Raw genomic sequence first — 20,391 nt, 5'->3', positions numbered from 1 at the left:
CAGAAACCTCCATTCCCAAATAGTTCAGCATTTAAAGGGAGTCAAAATTTTGTCTTGCCCTTGAAATCTGGTATGTCCTTTAATTCCCAATGCTACCTCTGCAAACTATACTCCCCTACACAGTGCTACTACTAAAGAAGGAAAAACTAAACATGAGAGCACTTCAAATACATTTGCCATAACAAGAGCCCAAACTGACATGGAACAATTGCTTTAATCAATGAAAGATCACTGGTCAGAAGGCTATTTTCCACAGACCAGATCTCAGAGGGGCTCACCACCTTCCAGCCACATAAAAACTGGATTCCACTGCTTACTCACATACGTGACGCTCAACATTATCACACTCCTAGACCACACAATAGCAGCAGCAGAGCAGCTATTTGTCTACCACCCACCCTCAGTGCAGAAGAGAATCCCTCTGGGATATTAAAACCAAGTATAAAATACCACAAATTCTCCATTTTCAGGCTTTAACAGACAGTTTCCACATCCATGTTTATGATCTAGCTTGAGTTTGGGATTTACAGTTCCAGAGAAACAAGTCTTTCAAACCCATTAGGTTACATCTGGTCCTTCCAAAAAAATACAAGAGCCTACATTTCCAGGATTACAATAGCCCCCTGAAACAATCTCTCCCTTTTAGCCAACAGAACTGGGAAAATCTACATTCAGATCATGTCCTACCACAGGTAACAAGGTTTCATCAAAACTGTACACAGAATAAAGGCACAGACACTGGTATCTCTATGTCCTCCTTACTGCACGTCTGCAGAAAGCCAAAAGAAATTTGAAAAACTGTTGAGTAAAGGCAACAACACTTGGACAATTATGTCTACACATAGTGGCTAGACTTCAGCAAAAGCCTTTTGCATTCCTGTTAATGACCAAGAAAAAAAGGTAAAGATTTCTTTATTTAGCTTCAACATTTCTTAATTATGACCAAGACAGTGTACTAGCAACCCCAAATGATTCCTTCCTTTTCCCAGACTGTATTCAAAGTCAATCCAGACGTCAACTCCATGTTCTGGTGATGTCTCAGTCAGAAGGATCGCATACGGAAGGATGCAAGATGACCTCCCTCTGTCAGCAGAAACATGTGATGGTGGAGCTAGAATCACTCCCCATTCTCTCGATTTACATAACAATAAAAAGAGAAATACAGGGCATTTTAGCCACCAGATGTCACTCAGACTTTTGTTCAACCTGTCAAAGAAAATCAGCTAGGAGCAGGGAATCCTTTCCTCAGAGAGATAATTAATATCTCCTTTGAAGAAAACAACCTACCACTTACCAGAAAATATACAATAAAATGACCATCCGTCAAAAGGTCTTTCTAAAAAATTATAGCCCAGCTTCTTAATTTTCTTGAATAATGTATTAATAGCATTAGTCAGTATTACTAAGAGACAGCCCGCTTCTTCTGGGCATATGTTCTCACATTGCTGAATCCCTCTGGAGCACACAACCATGTAGATTACTGTAGGCAGAAATATTTGGGAAATTTGCACAACTAGTTTTGCATCTATGAAAGGCATTACATAACTGGAAAGGAATAACCTTTGTTTGAAAGATATCCTTAGTTCCACAAATCTCTGGAATTTATTTTTTTTTAATCTCTGAAAACATGCTGCATACCACAAAGTAAAAGATAATATCATTCAACATTTTGTTTCACTGCCTCTCAAATATCTCAGTAAAATAGCCATCTTCCTGTTAATCCTCTACAAAACCAAAACTTTGGTAAGGCCAGAATTGTTCCAGATGCTACAACAAGAACTAATAAAATGAAACAAGGTAACTAGCCCTTTACAATAATGCAGGCAGTAAGCATCTCAAACCACATACTTATATGATAAACATGGTATTTCAAACGTTAGTTCATTTATAAGTATGAAAGCCATAAGAAAATTTCCCAAGTTGACATTTATCTGATTACCACAATAACCTGTTCCTAAAAAAGTCTCCTGGATCACCTCCTCTTTTCTTGGGGGGTGGGAAGGGGAGAAGAGGAATAGGGAAGCAAATCAAAAGAGGAAGAGTGAAAAACTTGAAAACTTGGCTTAGCTATAATGTAGCTTTTGGCCACTATTTAGTATGGATATTTTCAATCTCTGAACTTACCCTCTAATCTAACTGTGAGGAAAGTTAATTCAACAGTATGCAGTACCCACCAAATACGGCTGTAAATTTTTTGGGAAGGAGGGTGATGGGGAGGTTGAACATATGGATGCAGTTAAGGTAAAAACAGATGTTTGTTACTTTTCTTTGCAGCAACACTCAGAAACTAAGTCAAAATTGCTTTTTTTCATGTTTATGTCTGAAAGAACTATAAAATTAAATATGAGGGAGGGCGGGTGGAGGGGGAACTGCAGTGAGTGTCACAGAGAAAGAATGAAACGGTCTCCAGTTTTGAACTCAAATCCTGAAATGAAGGCCCATATAGTTAAAAGGCAAGACATACACCATTTAACTCTAGATTTAAAGACCCTTAGAGTCTCAGAGCTGCTTTCATCATGCCTACTCAGACACAAAACACCAAATTGCCCAAAGAGTCTAACGGCACAGCACACCCATGTTAAAATGCACGCCTCGGTCTGAATGCATGACAAGCTACAACCCTACCATTCGCTACAAAGAGGCCACTTTCAGTCTGTGTGTCTTTATGCATCTACACCGAATTATTTCCAGTTACTTCTCAAATCTGGAAGATTTAATCACCAGACATCTGAAAGCCCAGCTGAAATAGCATCATGCATTGTAATGCATATCCTTTCAGCGTGTTAGGGACAGAAAATGTTTTGGGTTCATCTTCCATCTTTCTACCCAGTATTTATATCCAGAAAATAACAGCCCTTGCAAAAATAATTACTTTGGCTCTCTGCCGCTCCCACCTCACTTTTCAATATTCAAAAAGGTTTACGCACATGTTCCTCAGTGATTTCTATTGGCTTGAGCAATATGCAATTATGATTACTTGCTTTCCCTTTCCTTCCACCCAGATGTTGCTTTACAGCACCAGAGAACACAGAATATTTGACAGGTTTCCCCTCCGACAGTGAAGTTGAATGGCTTAGCGGCCAACTGACTAGCTCCTTTCCCCCATGGGATGGTGATTAAAATCAAGCCCTGATAACAAGTGATGAGAAAACCTCTTCTGACAAGACAGTCACAGTCCTACAGCAAGATTCTTAGTTAAATTCCTCACGGACTACAGAGACACAGATAACACTAGCCAGAGAACAAGCATGATTCATAACAATTTGATAAAATTGCTGAAAACGGGCTAAAGATTACAGAAGAGAAGCTCTTTGTAGTACCGTCTCCCCTTGTTTCATAACAATCCCCGTTAGCTCGAGATTGTGAAAAATGGGCAAAATGGTTTTCTGAAACAGGCGATGTACATGCTTCCTGCCTGTACACCTGCCCTGGGGATACTGCACTACACTTGACCCAGGGAAAAAAATACAGCGCTCAAATGTTAGTACCATAAATTCACACACTCCCATCCACCATTTTAAAAATCAAATGAGCAGCCTAACTTCTTCATGCCAAGCCAGAAAAACCTTTCTCTTCTTTCGACTTTGCAAATCAACCCTTTCATATTGAATCGCTTCCATTTTTTTTGTTTTATCACTGCACTATTCACTTAATGTACTGGTTTAAAGAAAATTGCCTACGCTAGCTTTGAAATCTAACAAATGGCAGGGGAGGGAAGGGAGCAAAGAGAGAAGAAAAGCTAAAGAAAAGATACTACACGATCAAGAGTTACGTACAGTTCTCTAGGTATCATTAAACACGCCAGCGAAATGTCTGTGATACACCCTCTGTTAACCAAGCGGAGCATAAAAGGTGCCTGCTGGAGCCCACTAATGCAGTTACTCCTTCAAGTGAAGTTACGCGGGTTTAGGGCTTCGCAGCTGAAGCACAGGCAGAAACACTGCCAACAACCTGCAGAGGGGGACACCGTTAGAGTATGCTAGCAAGTTGGGATGAAGTAAGGAGCGCACAACTCTCGCCTGCTGCGGTGCATTAGGGATGTATGTAACAAAACTATGTATAAGCGTGCCTCATTACACAAGAAAACAACATAAAAATGTAGAAACGAAAGCCATCGAAGATACATGAAGCATAGGGTTTGGTTTTTTTTTTCTTCTTTCCTGGCAGATTCCTTGCAAGAAACACATCTTTTGCATAAAAATATTTTTTCCTTTTTTTCTTTCCTAATTTCAGTTCCTTCTGTCTGCTCAAAATACCATAGGTGTCTGTTCAGAAGTTGGTTACTAGTCTAACCACTTGTTATTTATTAAATCCAAACTACTATAGATCCCTGAGGGGGGTGGGGGAGGCTGTTACCCTACCCAGGATTTTTTTTTTCCTCAAAGCTATTGGAGATTCAATATATGAATAATACTTTCTTCTGTTCACACCACAGCAAAGTTTAGAAGGGAGCACAGTGGAGGATACCTTCCACACCTTTAAAAACAAAAGCACTAACCCAGCTCTTAAGCTACATGAAGAAATTTTCTGTGAGAAGAAAGAAAAACGAAGTCTTTTTGTCCAGACAAATCAGTACGACAATTACATGGCAGTCATTAAACTAAACCAGGAAGTAATCACAGTTTGTGAGAATACAAATAGATCCCCCTCAGGGCCACGCAAGTTGCTGCAATCTGAATATATACATTCCAGGCATATTAAACAGAGGCATAGCACGGCCTGGCTGCAATCTCCAGTTCACGCAGCTGTCCGTCTACTGCAGCGTAATCCCAGCTGCCAATCTGATAGAAACCAGTTAGTCAGAGCAGACACAACCAACAGAAACAAATGTCACTCAATAATGTTCAGAGGCACTGGGTTCATGGATAATTTCAAACAGTATCTCTGTCTGAAGCACTGATGTGCTCATTCAAAACACCTAAATCTTTGGCTACTGGAAAGAAGCAGATAAAAAAACTAGGACTAGAAAAACAGGTCTGGTAGTACTTCAAAGAGACTGACAAAATAAAAAGGGAAAAGAGTCTAAAAAGAAAGTTAAGATGAATTTAGAGACCCGCAAATAAAACTGGATTCAGTACAGGCAAAATCCTAAGCAGCTCTGGGGCTAGTTTTTTAAAATACAATAGTCTCCATTTCACTTGAGCACCAAAACCAAAATTGCTTCCTGTCTCTCTTCGCTATGGCAGCTGAAGATTTCAACAGAGTAACTCATGGCTTTCACGTAAAATCAATAATTATCACATAGAAAGTCGTGGCATTGCCATGTGCAATACCTTGAAACTTCACCAATTTCTGGCATTACTCATTCACCCCTCTAAATAGCTAAACATCATCTTTCAAACTTGCTACCTTCACACAGTCTACTTGCTACTTAGCTGACTCCAAATTTTGATCCAAAACTTTTTCCTCTGGAAAAAAGCAATCTGTTCCAATCTGTTAGCATTCCATGGAATTTCTTCATTTTTGATGCCGACTCTATTTATCAAATAACAAAGCTTCATTAAAATACAACATTTCTATCTGACGGAGGTTAATACACCGATGTAAAAATCCAACATTTAGTGGTCTTTAAACTGTCTCGCATGATCACCTTTCAGAATCTGTAACAGTTGTGAAAAAGAAACAATTAACTCATTTTGCTGAGAAATATATTTATTTAAACTAAGTCATAACTACTACCTGCAAGATCAAGCCAGCTGTTTTCGAAGTATGGGTACAATATTATCTCAGAGTCTTCTACTGCAAAGAATGAACTTTTTGTTATCATTTAATAAAATGTAACATTTAACTGAGACTTGATTTTTTGGACACTGCTTGAGGAAAAGCACCTCTGGCGTGACCGCAAGCTTTCTCACTCAAGAAGCAGCTATTGTTCAAATCTAACTACTAACTAATGTAATAGTTTAGGAAGTAAATACCACACCACATTGATGAGCTAGACACCCTAGGCTGCAATGAGCACATACAATGAAAACACTCCAAACAAAAATTTTTACTTTCCCAATTACTGTGAAAGTCAATGCAGATATGATTTGGACTGCATAAAGAGTCTGCAAATAAATAATCGAAGCATGCTGATGACACAAAAAATAATGACATTTTTGTAGCCTGCTCACTTCCATGTTTGATTCAAGGCTAAATGACTTGGTGTATGATAACTGTAGCTATTATACACTAGTATATCTCATCCTTTCCACATATGGGGGAAAATAAGTTAAACAATGGAAATAATTTCTATTAAAGTTATTTTTGAAGGATTATGAGCATCACTTTTTTCCATCCCTTGTTTACCTTTTGATTACCCTTTCTTTTTTAATGCTGGCAAACAAATATGTCAGCTATCTAAGACTGACCAGCCAGGCACGAAAGAAAATGTGAAGAGCCCGGGGGGTCTCAAGGCCTCTCTGGCTCTGATAGATCCACAAGACAGGTCAAGCAAGAAGAGGTGAGGGAACTGACTGCGCTGAAAATTTCTATCCTTTGAATTTCAATCAGGGGCTAAAAAAAAAAAAAAAAAAGCACTCGGAGCTGAAGAACTAGTTAGTTTGCATGAGTTACCTCTTTCCAAAAAGCTTTACTACTTCCAGCCAAAGCAGTTGTTTGATTCTTATTTTTTTAATCCTTATACATCAGGTATCTCAGTCCTACTTTCATTAACTCTAAGATATCACTCTTTTTCCTGCTGGATAGAGAAACAGAAGCACCAGATAAAAATTAGAATCTACTCCATAATGATGGACAAAAGAGAACATTCAGGTCAAATATTTTTCTGGATCAAAACCTAGCCGAATACTCTTATGCCTGTTCCTAAGTGCTGTAGTAAATACGTAAGTTAAGACAAAGGGTAATAAACCCCCATACGTCATGTCAAACTCTGGGCGGAATGGAACCAAAGAAGTGCCACACCTCCCAGATATCCCAGTAAACACTAGCTGATGCTCATTTTGCCTGTTTACTCCAACACCACAGACAGGTCACAGTGTGAGCGGAGTCGTGAGAATTAATAGGTGTCCTGGTTTTAGCTGAGAGGGTTGATTTTCTTCATAGTAGCTAGTGTGGGGATATGTTTTGGATTTGTGCTGGAGACAACGTTGATAATATAGAGATGTTTTTGTTCTATGGACCTATTAAGCAGTGTTTACACGGGGCCAAGGCCTTTTCTGCTTCTTGCACTGCCCTGCCCGCGGGATGGCTGGGGGTGCACAAGGAGTTGGGAGGAGACAGACAGGACAGGTGACCCAAACTGACCAAAGGGATATTCCATACCATATGGCATCATGCTCAGTTTATAAGGAGCTTGGGGGAAGGGAAGGGGGGGCAGCGGCGTTTGGAGAGATGACATTTGTCTTCCCAAGTAACCGTTATGCGTGACAGAGCCCTGCTGTCCTGGAGATGGCTGAACACCTGCCTGCCCATGGGAAGTGGTGAATGAATTCCTTGCTTTGCTTTGCTTGTGCGCGCGGCTTTTGCTTTACCTGTTAAACTGTCTTTATCTCAACCCACAAGTTTTCTCACTTTAACTTTTGCAATTCTCTCCCACATCCCGATGGGGGGGGGGGGAGCGAGTGAGCAGCTGCGTGGTGCTTAGCTGCCGGCTGGGGTAAAACCACGACAATAGGTAAATGATATGAACTGGTGGCAGCGATGGCGCTCCTGTTATTTTACTGCTCCTTTCACCAGAAGAAAACACTCATCTTTTCATGGGAGAGTCCCGATGCCCAGACAAGCCGATTTCATGCAGCGGTGGTACCTGCCCACCCACAACGGCATCGCAGGCTTTGTCTGGGCTACGCAATCCCGCTCTGCGCACCTCCACAGGAAAAGACCGGGGCACGGGTTTGGTTGCAGCTGACGAGTCCACCTCTCCTTAGTTGTGAAATCAGTATGCTTCCTCTAAATGCGTTATTCTTCATTCTGGTTCCATACAATGGTATTTTAATATAGATTTGCAATTAAAACTAGACCAATTCTTAACATTTATTTGGCTTTTCACACCGTTCCTGTGCTGTACAACGTCAAACATGCCATCTGTGCAACACACTGCTGGCCAGAGATGATTCAAAGATTGTTTCTACAGTACTTTGAATTTTGCCTGCATGAATTCGTTACTTACTGAATTCAGCACATCTAAATTTACTGCTCTGCGACAGTATTTTATAATCACTTTATCCTGCTTTTTAAAACTCATCGCAGCCACAACAAAGATCATTGCCCAACCTGCTAAAAACAGACTGATCGTTTTCCCAACTATTTTGTAAATGTTAACTATGCTATAAATACAAATGGTGTTTATACTTTGTGAAAGATTCACTGCTGTCAGGGTTCTCCAGCTGAGTTAGAGCTGAAATATGCTATTAACTCCCACCATGAACACAGCTAAAAGAGAGGCCAAAAATGCTTTCTCTGGGATAAGATATCAGATCTGCTACTGCTGTCATGAAACTGGGGTCATGTAAACTAAACATCCTTGTAACTTCTTTTGGAAAGCACAGAAGTCTCTCAAACTCTAAATATTTAAAAATAAAATTAGACTCATAAGAGATAGGTCTAAGATGCATAAAACTTACCCAAAGATATTAATCTCGGGCAGCATTTAAAAGCTATTATCCATAAAATAATTTATCCCATATGCCCTAAAACCAAAAATAAAAGATTTCCTCTCTTTATATAATCACAAGTGGCACATTCAAATAACATACCAAATGCTATGTCCAAGCTGATTCTTCACAATTTTTGAAACTCCTCAGTTCATATGGAAATAAAATATCAACAGTAGAAAGAAAGGTGCCGACAGAAAGGAGAAAGCTGTGCTTCCTAATGTTAAACAGACTACCATCGTGTAACAAAAAGGCACCTTCTCTTCAAAGGAAGAAGTATAAAACAACTGAATCATCTCAGGCTAAAACCAAATCACTTAATGAAAGTATGTGGGGTATTAATTGGATGGGACTTATTCTCATCTTTTTTAACTATTATTGCAAATTTTAAAATAATCAGTCCTTAATTACTGCCTACAAAGATCATATCAGATGATAGTTTTACAACTATTTGAAGAATATGGTTAGGTGCCTTTTGATAAGCATGGTACAAAATTTAGTATGCTTCTTGAGGTTCAGGGAATCCTGTAGTAAATCAATGATGTATACTCCAAGTAACATTTTGCCTTCCCTCTTTAACTTCAGCTCTTTTCTTTACACTTATCCAGTGTTTATGCTAGCTACATAGGGGTACCAGTGGAGAAATGGACCGCTAATTAGGAACTCTGAGTTAACTGAGTGCAGCCCAGATTCACAATCATCCTTTGTTACACTATCCCAGAGACAATAGGAATTTCTATTCTTCTGACCAATATACTAATGGAATACCCACAAATCAGTCCAAGATAGAAATTCTTTTCTATGGATTTTGCTTCATCTCTTAATCAGTTGCTTGTCTGAATGGCTTAGATCTAATTCTACTTCTTTTTCTTTTTTTTTTTTTCCATTCTCGGACAGCCATTGCAAAAAGAAAGCAGAATTTGTGATAAGAAGGTGCTGTGAATTCTCTCCAGAACGGTCGGATGACATTTATCTATGCTACTGTGACTCCTTGCCTCTTCCATACAGGCAACAAAAAAAGCCCTTCCACGGCAGATCTCGTGATCGGGAGTTCCACAGATCAAAACGTGGTGTTCAAGAACAAGTCAACAGAAGGTAGTCATATAGCATACCTCTGCTGGCAAATACCCTATTTTCCACCAGAAATAGATGTGATATTTACTGCTTGTCAACTGAACAGCAACTTCCCTCTGCAGTTGCAACCTCCTTCCGCACGACGCACAAGGACAAGGATCAGAGTCAATGACAATGCTGCTAAAACGGCTCAAGGCCGAAAGAGGAGGACGAAGGAATGGTCTCTGCAGGGACGAGAAGTGCGCAGATACGTCAGAAGATATACCGGATCTCTTGCCTTGCTTCTCCTGGTTGCAGTTCCCTTCCCCCACTGGCTGTGACTCAAACCCTTCTCTCTTGATCTACTCCCCTCCCCCTGAGATTTGCCTTTGAATTATGCAAGCTTTGCACTCCCCAGGGTTTATCTGCCAAAAGGTAGCATGTGGCCCATGGTTTGCATTTTAGTTTAAAATTTTCTATTATAGCAGTCAGATCCTTTCAAAATACTTTACTTCCTTTATTCCCATAGGCAGAAAGAATGGCAGGAAAAAATTGTTCACAGCAGTACGAGAGGATGTAAAAGTTCTACATTTTCAGTTTAAAAAAAAAGAAAGGTGGAATATGGTTTTAATCAAGTAGTTTTCCTTCCTAGACGAGTGCTTCCTTCTTGTAATATATATAACCTGACTGCCTATAAAAATAAAGGTGCCAGTTGGAGCCATTTAGGAGACCTAAGGAAATTCTGCATTAACCTAAACTCCTCCACCCCTCAGTTCCTTCCACTATTATTCTGTGTGTGGCCTCTCCTGATGAGTTAGGTCACCAATATACATACATATATCTGTGAAGATACTTCAGAAACACATGCATCACAGGCTCCTTGTTACTGATGTGGTCCAGGCTTAGCATAGACCATCTATGTGGAGAAATTGCCACGGCTTAAGAACATGCTATTATTTCCATATGATACCTAAAAGCCTCAGTAACTTGCAACCCTCAGAGTATACAGAAGCTTCTCCTTGTTTTAGGTTTGCAAATAAAAATATATTTTCTGCTACAACTGTCAACATTTAAAGACCCAAATGCTGAACCTTATTGAGAGGAGAAAGCCAAAAGTGCCCTTTTTGAAACCAAGAAATCCAGAGTAAAATTTCTGCTTTAATAGTTGCCTAATAAATACATACTAAATCTGAGGTGTCGTGTCTGCCTAAAAATGCTGTTAATTATCGAGATCAGAAACTCATTTGGCCTCTAACCAGGAATTTGGTGGAGAAAAGAAGTAATATTTTCTAGCAAGCTGACTGAAGGAGAAAAATAAATGCTGATTGAAGCTGCTCGGCAGTACAGAACGTTAGCGCAGGTCCTCAGGGAGATGGATTAGTAAGCAGGAAGAAGGTGAGGCTGTCAAAGGTGCATGATAAATTCATTTAGCACATAGATATAGAATGATTATGCACATAGATATACACACGAACAGATATTTTATTACTTTCATCTCTACTCATAAGTAAAAACAGAATAACTCACCATTGGTGATGATAGTCGTTAAATCTCTGCACTGTCAATATCATAGCGGAGCTGATCATATGTACCATTTCAAACTACATATACACATTTACATAAAAAAAATGTTTTATAAAATACACATAAATAGCAAGAGATACCTAAACAGGAATCTTTTTACTGTTTTACTGTCCTGCTTAAAAATGCTAAATAAAAATATTCCATTGGACCGATCTTCAAGTAACTCAGAATGAAAGCGCTACAAGATACCATTCACCCTGCTGCCTGCATTCATCAGCATGTATTTTTGACATCATCAGTAGTGTTTCGAAATTCTGCTGCTGCTAAGCTACTCCATTATTATGAACTCAACACTGCTATTCTCCCTCTCCTGTTTTCCTTTTTATACGCCACTCAGTTCAGGCAGCATAGAGCAACTCAAAAATAAGAAACATTGTAGTGAAGTACAATCAAACCATGACAAATTCAAAAGATTTGGTAACAAAATATATTAATATATTTATAGGAGTACAAAGTGAATGCCTCTCTAACTGAGATGATCCACACCTACAGACAGATTTGTAGCTTTCCTGGTCTTAAATTCCTTTTTTTCGGGCTATGAGACAAGTAGAACAGATCATCGTTAAAGTGATAATAAAATTGTTCTAGAAAAATTAAAGACTACAAAAAAATTGTGTGTGGCAGACTGCTATTTTCATTAGTATTACTTCAATTATTAGCTTCATAAACGATGGTTCAATGATGGTTCATTTAATACCAAAATTAAGAACAAATTACACACAATGCCCGGTCTATTTTTCAGCTCACACTTAAACCTAGCACTTCAAGAGTCTAATAAATACTCTTACAAGGTAAGAATATTTCCTTGTCATGGTGTACACTGGACAAACATTATCAATGAAATGAAAACATGACAGGGTGAACATCTAGTACCCTTGGGTCAGTAACTGTTTCAAACGCAAATGATGACATTTTTCCTTGAAAGCTAAGTGTTCCAGCATCTCTTAGCTCAATTAAATGTATTTATGTGCAACATCTATATTTTACCTCAAGGCGGACCAAGACGCAGTCTTCAGACTGATGGCAACCCACGTAATGACGACATCCAGCCCTCACTCTTGGTACTTAAGCCAGTCCTCGTGTACCCCTACCTGCCCCACATACCCCCCAAACCTTTCCACTCCACCCGCAAGCCAGCTACAACCCACAGCGCTGCTGATGTGACTTTCTCTACCGAGGCTGTCAAGGTGCCCCCAACAGGCAGGTGGCCAGTACGCACAGAGAAAATAGTATTGTTTAAAATAGTAATTGCTTACTTCTCAGACCTTCTTTCAATAAGCAATAAATAACAAATACTTCAATTAGGATTAGACTAGAATTCTACAGTGAACCTCAAACCTAGTATTTGTTAGCAGAAATGTCTTCATTCTTGTTTTCATTTATTCACACACATATTCCCTGTTGGTATACATCTAGCCATCCTTTCAAATAAAATTGTTTCTAGCATTCCTATTACTTTGTTCTCAGGGACTCAGAATATTTTATAACAAAGTACCAGTTACAATTATTCTATAATTAATATAATTGCAGCTATACTCAATACCAATGTATTGCCTGAACAGAGGATGTAAAACTGATCAAAAATCTGGCTTAATCACCCATCCCACCATTTATTTTTTTTTTTAAACAGCTGTCTAGATGGAGGAGGGAGGAGTCTTTAACCCCACAACATCCTAAGGGATACTTTAGTAAAAAGATTTTTCTGAATGCTGCTGAGTCTCAGTGAGACTACTGATCTTTCCAATGTTTAAATATTTACTTTTGCGTATGAAAAATACAGGACAAGTTGTTATTAATTTGATAGCAAGCCAAACAAAAATAATGGAAGCTACAAAATTATGGTGTTTGACGTGTGCTACATACGCAGGATTGCGTTAAAAGAGAATTGTTGAAATGGTAAAAGTAAATTCAAAAGTGCAAGCCAAATCAAGGTTGCTCACTGTCTTCTGCCATTAAGATCCAGTGTTAGCGAACAAAATGACTGTCCTCAGCAACTGAAGCGATCCTTGAACATTTATTTTTATATTGGCATCCAGTCTGTGCCGAATCCAGGTGCACAAAGTTTAAGAACAACTTGCATGCTTGTTCTCTTAATTTTGCATGCTGTGATGACTGGTTCAGGCACCTTGCATTTCACTGGCCTGTAGCCAAACCACAAGAGAACACAAAGATTTGAACATTCACCGGTAGCCTCCAACAACATGGAGTCTTTACGCTTTCAACACTGCAGTGGTTAACAAAGATTTTCCTCTCCTATATTTAAAGTACAAACTCACCTCTCTCAATACGGGATCCGTTATTGAACTTAAATTAACAGCTCCTTCGTAAGTCAAATAGTAGAATACATTCAGGGACCTAACAGCCTCTGGCCCTTGCTGTTTATAGCCAAAAATCAGATCAATCCACTGGTGCAGCTGGCAGGAAACAAACTCACTTTCCAATGCCTGTGAAAAAAACACAAACAAAATACATAAATTTGAGTTTGCCAGACGGTCGTCATTTAGTAGTAGGAGAAGCATTTTTTTTGAATAGCGTACAAAATTATCTTAACATGCGTTAGTACAGAATTTTAGACGTTCTATCCGAAAAAAAGGTGGGCCCTGTGATAGACGCCAAAGTCTCATGCCCTACTCTGGTTCCCGCTGACCAGAAAACCTTCTTTTTTATACTATAATAACAGGAATAAGAAAAAAAAGCAGTAAGCGGAAAGCATTTATGCCTTTATGGACAGCCGGGTTATGTTTTTATGAACTTGTGCTTTTCTGTGTGATGTGCATGGTGAATAATAACAGCGCTATAATCTGATTCTGACAGACAGAGAGAAGATTGATAGACTTGGGGAAACTGAACTAACTAGGGATGTTAGGGTACAAATTATTTAACATGCCGGAATATCAACTTGCTGTTACTTTTATGCATTTCTTGTATATATCTCTTATACAAATCCATACAGAGGCAGTACTGTGCTGAATGATGAAGTCACTTTTCTGAAGACGTTATCCAGTTACAACCCAATCCCCAAGACAAAACCATCTAAACAATAATGAATGTCTCCCTAATGGTATTAGATACAGCACAAATGTATTAAAAGATAAGTTAAAAATCATTGTCATCTAAAGAGTTAATTCATCTAGATTAAATCACTGGCAGGATTTGCTTTTTCTATTTCATACAGCGGATTCAATATATTTCTTATTTGAATGAGCAAATGAAACAACGTAACAAAGTCTGATATCCTCTTCATCTAACGAAATGAATGGCATTTTCCTTGTAAAGGAAATCCCTAATTTTGAGCAGAGGAAGTTAAAATTAATCTGAAACCCAAGGAAATCACTCTGCAATTTGCACACAAAAATGATGGGTTTGTTTCATTAACTGATGCCTGAAAACAACATTTAAATTGACATATAAAACCAGCAATTGTCTTAATTTGTGTGGTGCACTCCATACAAAAGCCCTAAATATGTTCAAATTAGAGCAAGCTGCTTGATTGTCACTGCAGTCTCATGTCATATTAATGCATGACAAACATTAAACCATACACTTAAATGGCAATTTATATCATTTAAATGTTTACTGCCACACCAGATCATCACTCATTTAAATGTGACTTTCTGACAGCTAATTTCAGTTAATTTTCCTCGATTCACTTAATTAGAACTTTCAATCAAGAAAAGACCTGTACATATCTTCGACATCATACCATTCTTTTTTTTATTATTATTTTTATTAGGATTCCCAGCTACTGAATTGCTGAAAGCATTCTTTAAAATGAATTACCACACAGTATAGTACCTCTTTGGATGATCATATGAAAATACCTTACAACATATATGCTTAGACACGCTATTTTCTTTCTTACTTTTTTTTAAAAAAAAAAAAAATTAAAAAAACCCCAACATTTAGACACAGACACACAATTAAAACTATAAAAAACCACAAGCAGGCCAATTAAAAATTAATGATTTCAAAATTGTTTAATAAGATAAAACCAGTCAGGAGTCTCATGAGTGTCCATAATACTACAACGTGCAGCCATAAAATTCTACAGGGCTCAGCAAATGACAATGATAGGAATTAATTTTCTTGCTATCCTGCTGAAAAAAATTTAACCCTAGAATATACTTACTGTTATCATTATAACTATGTAATGTCAGGAAAAATAGCATTAAGAATTTGTGATTATATACATATATAATATATACACACACACATATTTATCACGGGCAGAGGTCATTCCTATTTTCCTTTTCTTTAAGAGGTATGTAAGTCTGACTTTTTCTTTAAAAAGCAGATCTAAAACACAGTCTTTGCCTTTTCACGGAATGGTTGGGACGCATCCTGAATTTACTTCTCTTTTTCAAGTTTAAAATTATTTTACACTTGTAATTTATACAGATTCAAAAGCAGATAATTGTCTTTTAATTTTTTTCCACATCACGCCATTTTAAAATCTTCTTTCTTATTCGCCAAATCACAAATAAAAGGGCTAAACATAAGATGACTACAGTCAGCATCAACACCCAGGACCCTGAGGGACAGGCCAAACACGGCGCAGAAATACATGCGCTTGCCTGCCATTCCAGGTTCACAGCTAAGCTCGTGGTTGGAGGGAAGTGCTTATGCTATGAAACAATCGATGGAGGAACAATAGTTAACAGTCGGTACAATGATTAAAAAATACAGTCGACTGTCAAGGAAAACACCACAACATACCAACGCGTGTGATGCACTTCGTAGCCACACTGGTAGGTACTATTTAAGTATGGGTACTCCTTAAAAAAAAAAATAAATCTGTGAAGTGAAAAAGTTCCGATTTGCATAACTATCCAGTTTTAAAAAGGAGAGGTTTTTTAAAAATAAAAGAAGTCAGTGTTAGAATTTACCTCTTGCAAAACAAAACCACGTTAGCTTAGCGAATGCTAAGCCTTCAGGATTACTTAAGCATCTAGGAGAGCCAGTGCTCATTAAGGCTCAAGTTAAATACGGCACGCAGTGATGGCATACTAACATCCTTCCCATGCTGCTCTTAAAGCAAACCAATCAATTGTGAGCGTTCCCACAGCAGACCGAGTACATCATTTACTGTGTGCTCTGAAGAGAATGTGCAAAACAAGAAAATCCTCTAAAATGTCCAGCATAACACAGTAATATTCAATCCTATTGAGTTATTGCAAAATAAATCAGTGAGTAATGCCCAATTGTTAAAGGATCAAACAAGACCATGAAAAGACCGTCACGTGAAGCCACACACAAATTGTCAATTCTGTCCGCAGGGACTCATATTAACTTTGACAAACTGTCTTGGGGCTGATATCTGTTTCTTTAATGAGATCTATTAGGCAGAGACTAAAACACTTGAGATATGCTAAAAAGTACAGTATACAGATGTCAAACACAAACACCTATTAGTAACTTCCATTTCTCCATTCCCAGGGTAGAAATGCTTCAGACACATCAACAAATTGAAGCTTTGATCTTACGAGGAAATTTGAGTTTATTCATAAATATTTTTCAAATGCACACTAAACGTGTGCAATCAAGCCTACTTCTTCATGAACGACTCTGAAATTCATTATTTTATGTGCATCTTTTTCTGCCCTGTTTTCTGAAATGAACGAACAGAGAATAATTTCTTGCTAGCAACCGAAGGCTAATATCAGTCCAATACTGATACAAATGATTTGTTAAACCATGGCTGGAATGACAAAAACATAAAACTAGCAGGTTAGGAAAGATTTTTTTCTTTTTCCAGTATGAATACTCTAACCATTTATTATGATATATTTTCCCAAACAATATTATACCCTTGGAATCAAGATTTGTATCTTTAAAGTGACTACTATTGGCTTTTGCCCTCTTCTTTCTGGTTTAGATTATGTAACGACATATAGTATATGAAATTATATCTATTAAAAATGAATATATACTGTGCTTGAGACTGGGATGTTCCAATGCTGAAATTAGATGAAAAGATTAACTCTATTTCTTTTCCCCAGCATAGATATTTATTCATAATCAAGCTATTCAGAAATAGACCACAGACTTATTCCTATGCTGATTAAAGTAATCTTGAAGCACAGCGTAAAGCATGCATGTAACTCTTCTGTGAAAGACAGAAGAAGTCCAACCGATGCAAACTGTGTTTTATACAGTTAAAATGAAAGTAGGAACTTTGATGAGAAACGAAAACTGCGTCTCACACATGAATAATCCTTCCTATTCACTCAATTAAAAACATAAAAATACCCAGGAATATACTACATCAGCAAGTAAGAAATTAGAAATCTCGAGTATAAATAATTGCTTATTACCTTTAATGGACTAAATATTTTAATTCCTCTTTGAAGTAAGAAATTTCCTTTGAAACACTTAAAATAATTGAGTCTCTTTTTTTTACATTCCATTTGAAAAATATTCATGTATGAACAGAAAAGCATGAATTAGGATTTCACACGTTTTAGCACAAACACAATTTTGATGCGAAAAATACTCTTCTCGAATACGACAAAACACCTGCATAACTGCGGTACCAGGTAACTACTTTAAACTAAGTACGTGGTCGAACTTGGAAGTATGTGCATGCACGTATATTTAAAAAAACCCCACCACACCCCAAACCAACAAAACCAAACAACTGCAATTCTGTTTGCATGTGCAGGCTTTCAGACACAAGTTGGTAATGCTGCCTCATTGATATATGACCTTGGTAAGTTACAATGAAGAAGGCTGGTTTTTTCAGCCTAATTAGAACTGTTTCAAATTTTCCTGCTAAATATATGATAGAAAGTCCTTTCAACTTTTTTTTTTATTATTATTATTCTAGAGTTTCTTTCCATGTCAACCTTGTTCGAATCAAAATATGTTTTGAATTAAATGATTTTGATTCAATATGTGGATCGCATTTCACTTCTAAGATTTAAAGTCCAAAAAGGAAAAGTTTAGGCTGTTCAAACAAAGCAAAAGCAGCCACTTTGCAGAAAGCTATTCACATTTACCAAGACTGACAAATTGTTTGTGTGCACCATTAGGTCTAGTTTCTGCAATAGTTGCCAGATTTCCTGTCCTCCTAATAACATATTAACTCTTGGAGTGCTGGCTTTATCTTTTGAGGTTTCTCAGTAACCACTTGTATTTGAAAGTAAATTACCAACTACACTTTCACCAGCAACGATATTTGATGACATGGGTAGAGAGTTGAGAAAAAAAAAAGTATAAAAAACTATTAGAAAGATATTGAACTCCAGCCTGCCTTGAAGATCTCAGGAGGAGGAGGAAGAGGACAGCAGACGTACTAAGGAGAAAACTCCGAGTTCTGCATGAGGTAATACAAATTTCTAAAGGAATGAAACGGACATCAAAACTATTTACATGATTGGTGGTTTCTAAGTAGCTAATGCATATAGTTTTATTTGCGGTATTTTGCAATTTGTTTTAGACAAGAAATACTTCAGAAAGCAAGCAATTACATTACGGTTTAAGTTATAAGAACTAACTCATTTTTCCTTTTTTTTTTTTTTGGTGTGTGACCTTTATTCCAAAATCCTGCCCATAAGTGCACTGCCAATGTATTCTTCATTACTGTTATAACCATAGTTAGCATTTTACTATATTTCTCTACTTGGTTACCAATACCAGGATAAAATAGAAAAAGAACTCTGGAAAATATAATAAAAAGATCTAACTCAGATGCTTTACAAAAGACGACTGATCTTCTAGAACAAAGGGTATCAACAACCTGAGAAGAAGCTCACGCGCAGGAGATTTCTGGAAGATAAACTTCCCTTCTTCTGCTCCTTCTACTTCTCTGTATTTAACAATAAGGCACAAAGTAATGAGAAAAGATAAAATTTGTGCAATAGTGTAACTTAATGAAACAGAATTTTGTGGCAAGGTATATTCTGCACAAGCAGTATATAAGCAAAAATATTTTGCAATCTAATGACTCAAACTCCTACCCGAATTTATATCGTTATTACCAAAACAAGAGTGAATTAGTAGAATGTTTAGCTAAAAAGCTCAAGCACTTTTGCATCTTTTGGTGATTTCTATATTCAGTCGACACTGTTATTGTGTAGTTTAAATGGACAAGTCAGGCAGCTGTTACGTATTTTATAAAATGAAAGCTACATTTCCTTTGAAATTCGGCTTTAATCTCGACTGAAATGTCTATCATTAGGTGCAAGGAATAAAAGACTCTGGTGAATTGCCTTGGAGCATTCTTAGTTACTCGTTCCATAAAGGGCAGTGATCACCCTTAAAAAAGTATTTCTTAGGATATCCATGATAATCTGCAAATTTGAGAGCAGTATTTTAAGGCAAAATTGCTACAATTTACCATGAAAAGTAGGTAGATAAACAGGCCAAATGTTGCATTTTTTGTTGTTAAGTTTCAAAGTTTAGTCATCTACCTTAGGTGCCAACAGTGCAAACATTTACACAGACATTTATCTTTACTCATGTGAGCAATTCCACGGCCTTCACAGTAGAACTACTTAGAAAGGTGAAGTAAAGCATCCTGGTTTGCAGGATCTCCAGAGTTACCCATCAGAAGACGACACAAGCCGTTAGACCATTTGGAGAGCTAGACTTAAAAACACAAACTTCCAAAGATGACACCATAGTGTAGAGAAACTGAAAACAAGTGAAATAAAGCCAACACAGGTCCCAAAGCAGCGTAGTTACAACGTCTCACGCTGAGTAAGGGCTGATTTGCCCACAGTGCACGTAACTGGTATATCCTTTTCCTTGAGCACGCACGCTGGTACTCAACAGTTAATGAACTATAAATTAACGTGTTGGCTTACCTCACTTGTTCGCATATTCCACTGGTCGTGGTCGTGACAATACTAACTTCCCCACTGAAAAAGAGCGGGTGAAACCTGTCTCAGCCAACTGGCTCCATAAACCAAGAGATGCTTTTCAAAAGGCATACCAAGAACGGCCCCTTCCTAATTGTTTGATTTCTTCTCAGCCAGAGGTAGAAAAGATACAGAAGAATTGTGATAGGAACAAAAAATGATCATGAGGTCTTTATTAAATTCCCCTACATGAAAAATAATACGTAAAAGCCATAATTAATTACAGTTGTGGAATCAACACAAATGGCTATCGTTATTTATAACTATGATAATACTGATGTATGTGGCTTGCATTT

General features: G+C 37.7%; 1 protein-coding gene across 8 annotated transcripts in view; it reads right to left on the bottom strand.

The window, feature by feature from the left end:
* LRBA (LPS responsive beige-like anchor protein) overlaps nt 1–20,391 on the bottom strand; it is a 466,837-nt gene that overhangs the window by 46,427 nt on the left and 400,019 nt on the right. For all 8 annotated transcript variants that reach the window (XM_054824979.1, XM_054824981.1, XM_054824982.1 and 5 more), the window contains one exon: nt 13,511–13,678. In XM_054824979.1, coding sequence (XP_054680954.1) covers nt 13,511–13,678 — 168 coding nt within the window. The remainder of the gene's footprint in view (nt 1–13,510; nt 13,679–20,391) is intronic.

This window comes from Grus americana, chromosome 4, assembly GCF_028858705.1.
Source record: "Grus americana isolate bGruAme1 chromosome 4, bGruAme1.mat, whole genome shotgun sequence".
Classification (NCBI taxonomy): domain Eukaryota; kingdom Metazoa; phylum Chordata; class Aves; order Gruiformes; family Gruidae; genus Grus; species Grus americana.
This window is presented reverse-complemented; position numbering and strand designations above follow the sequence as displayed.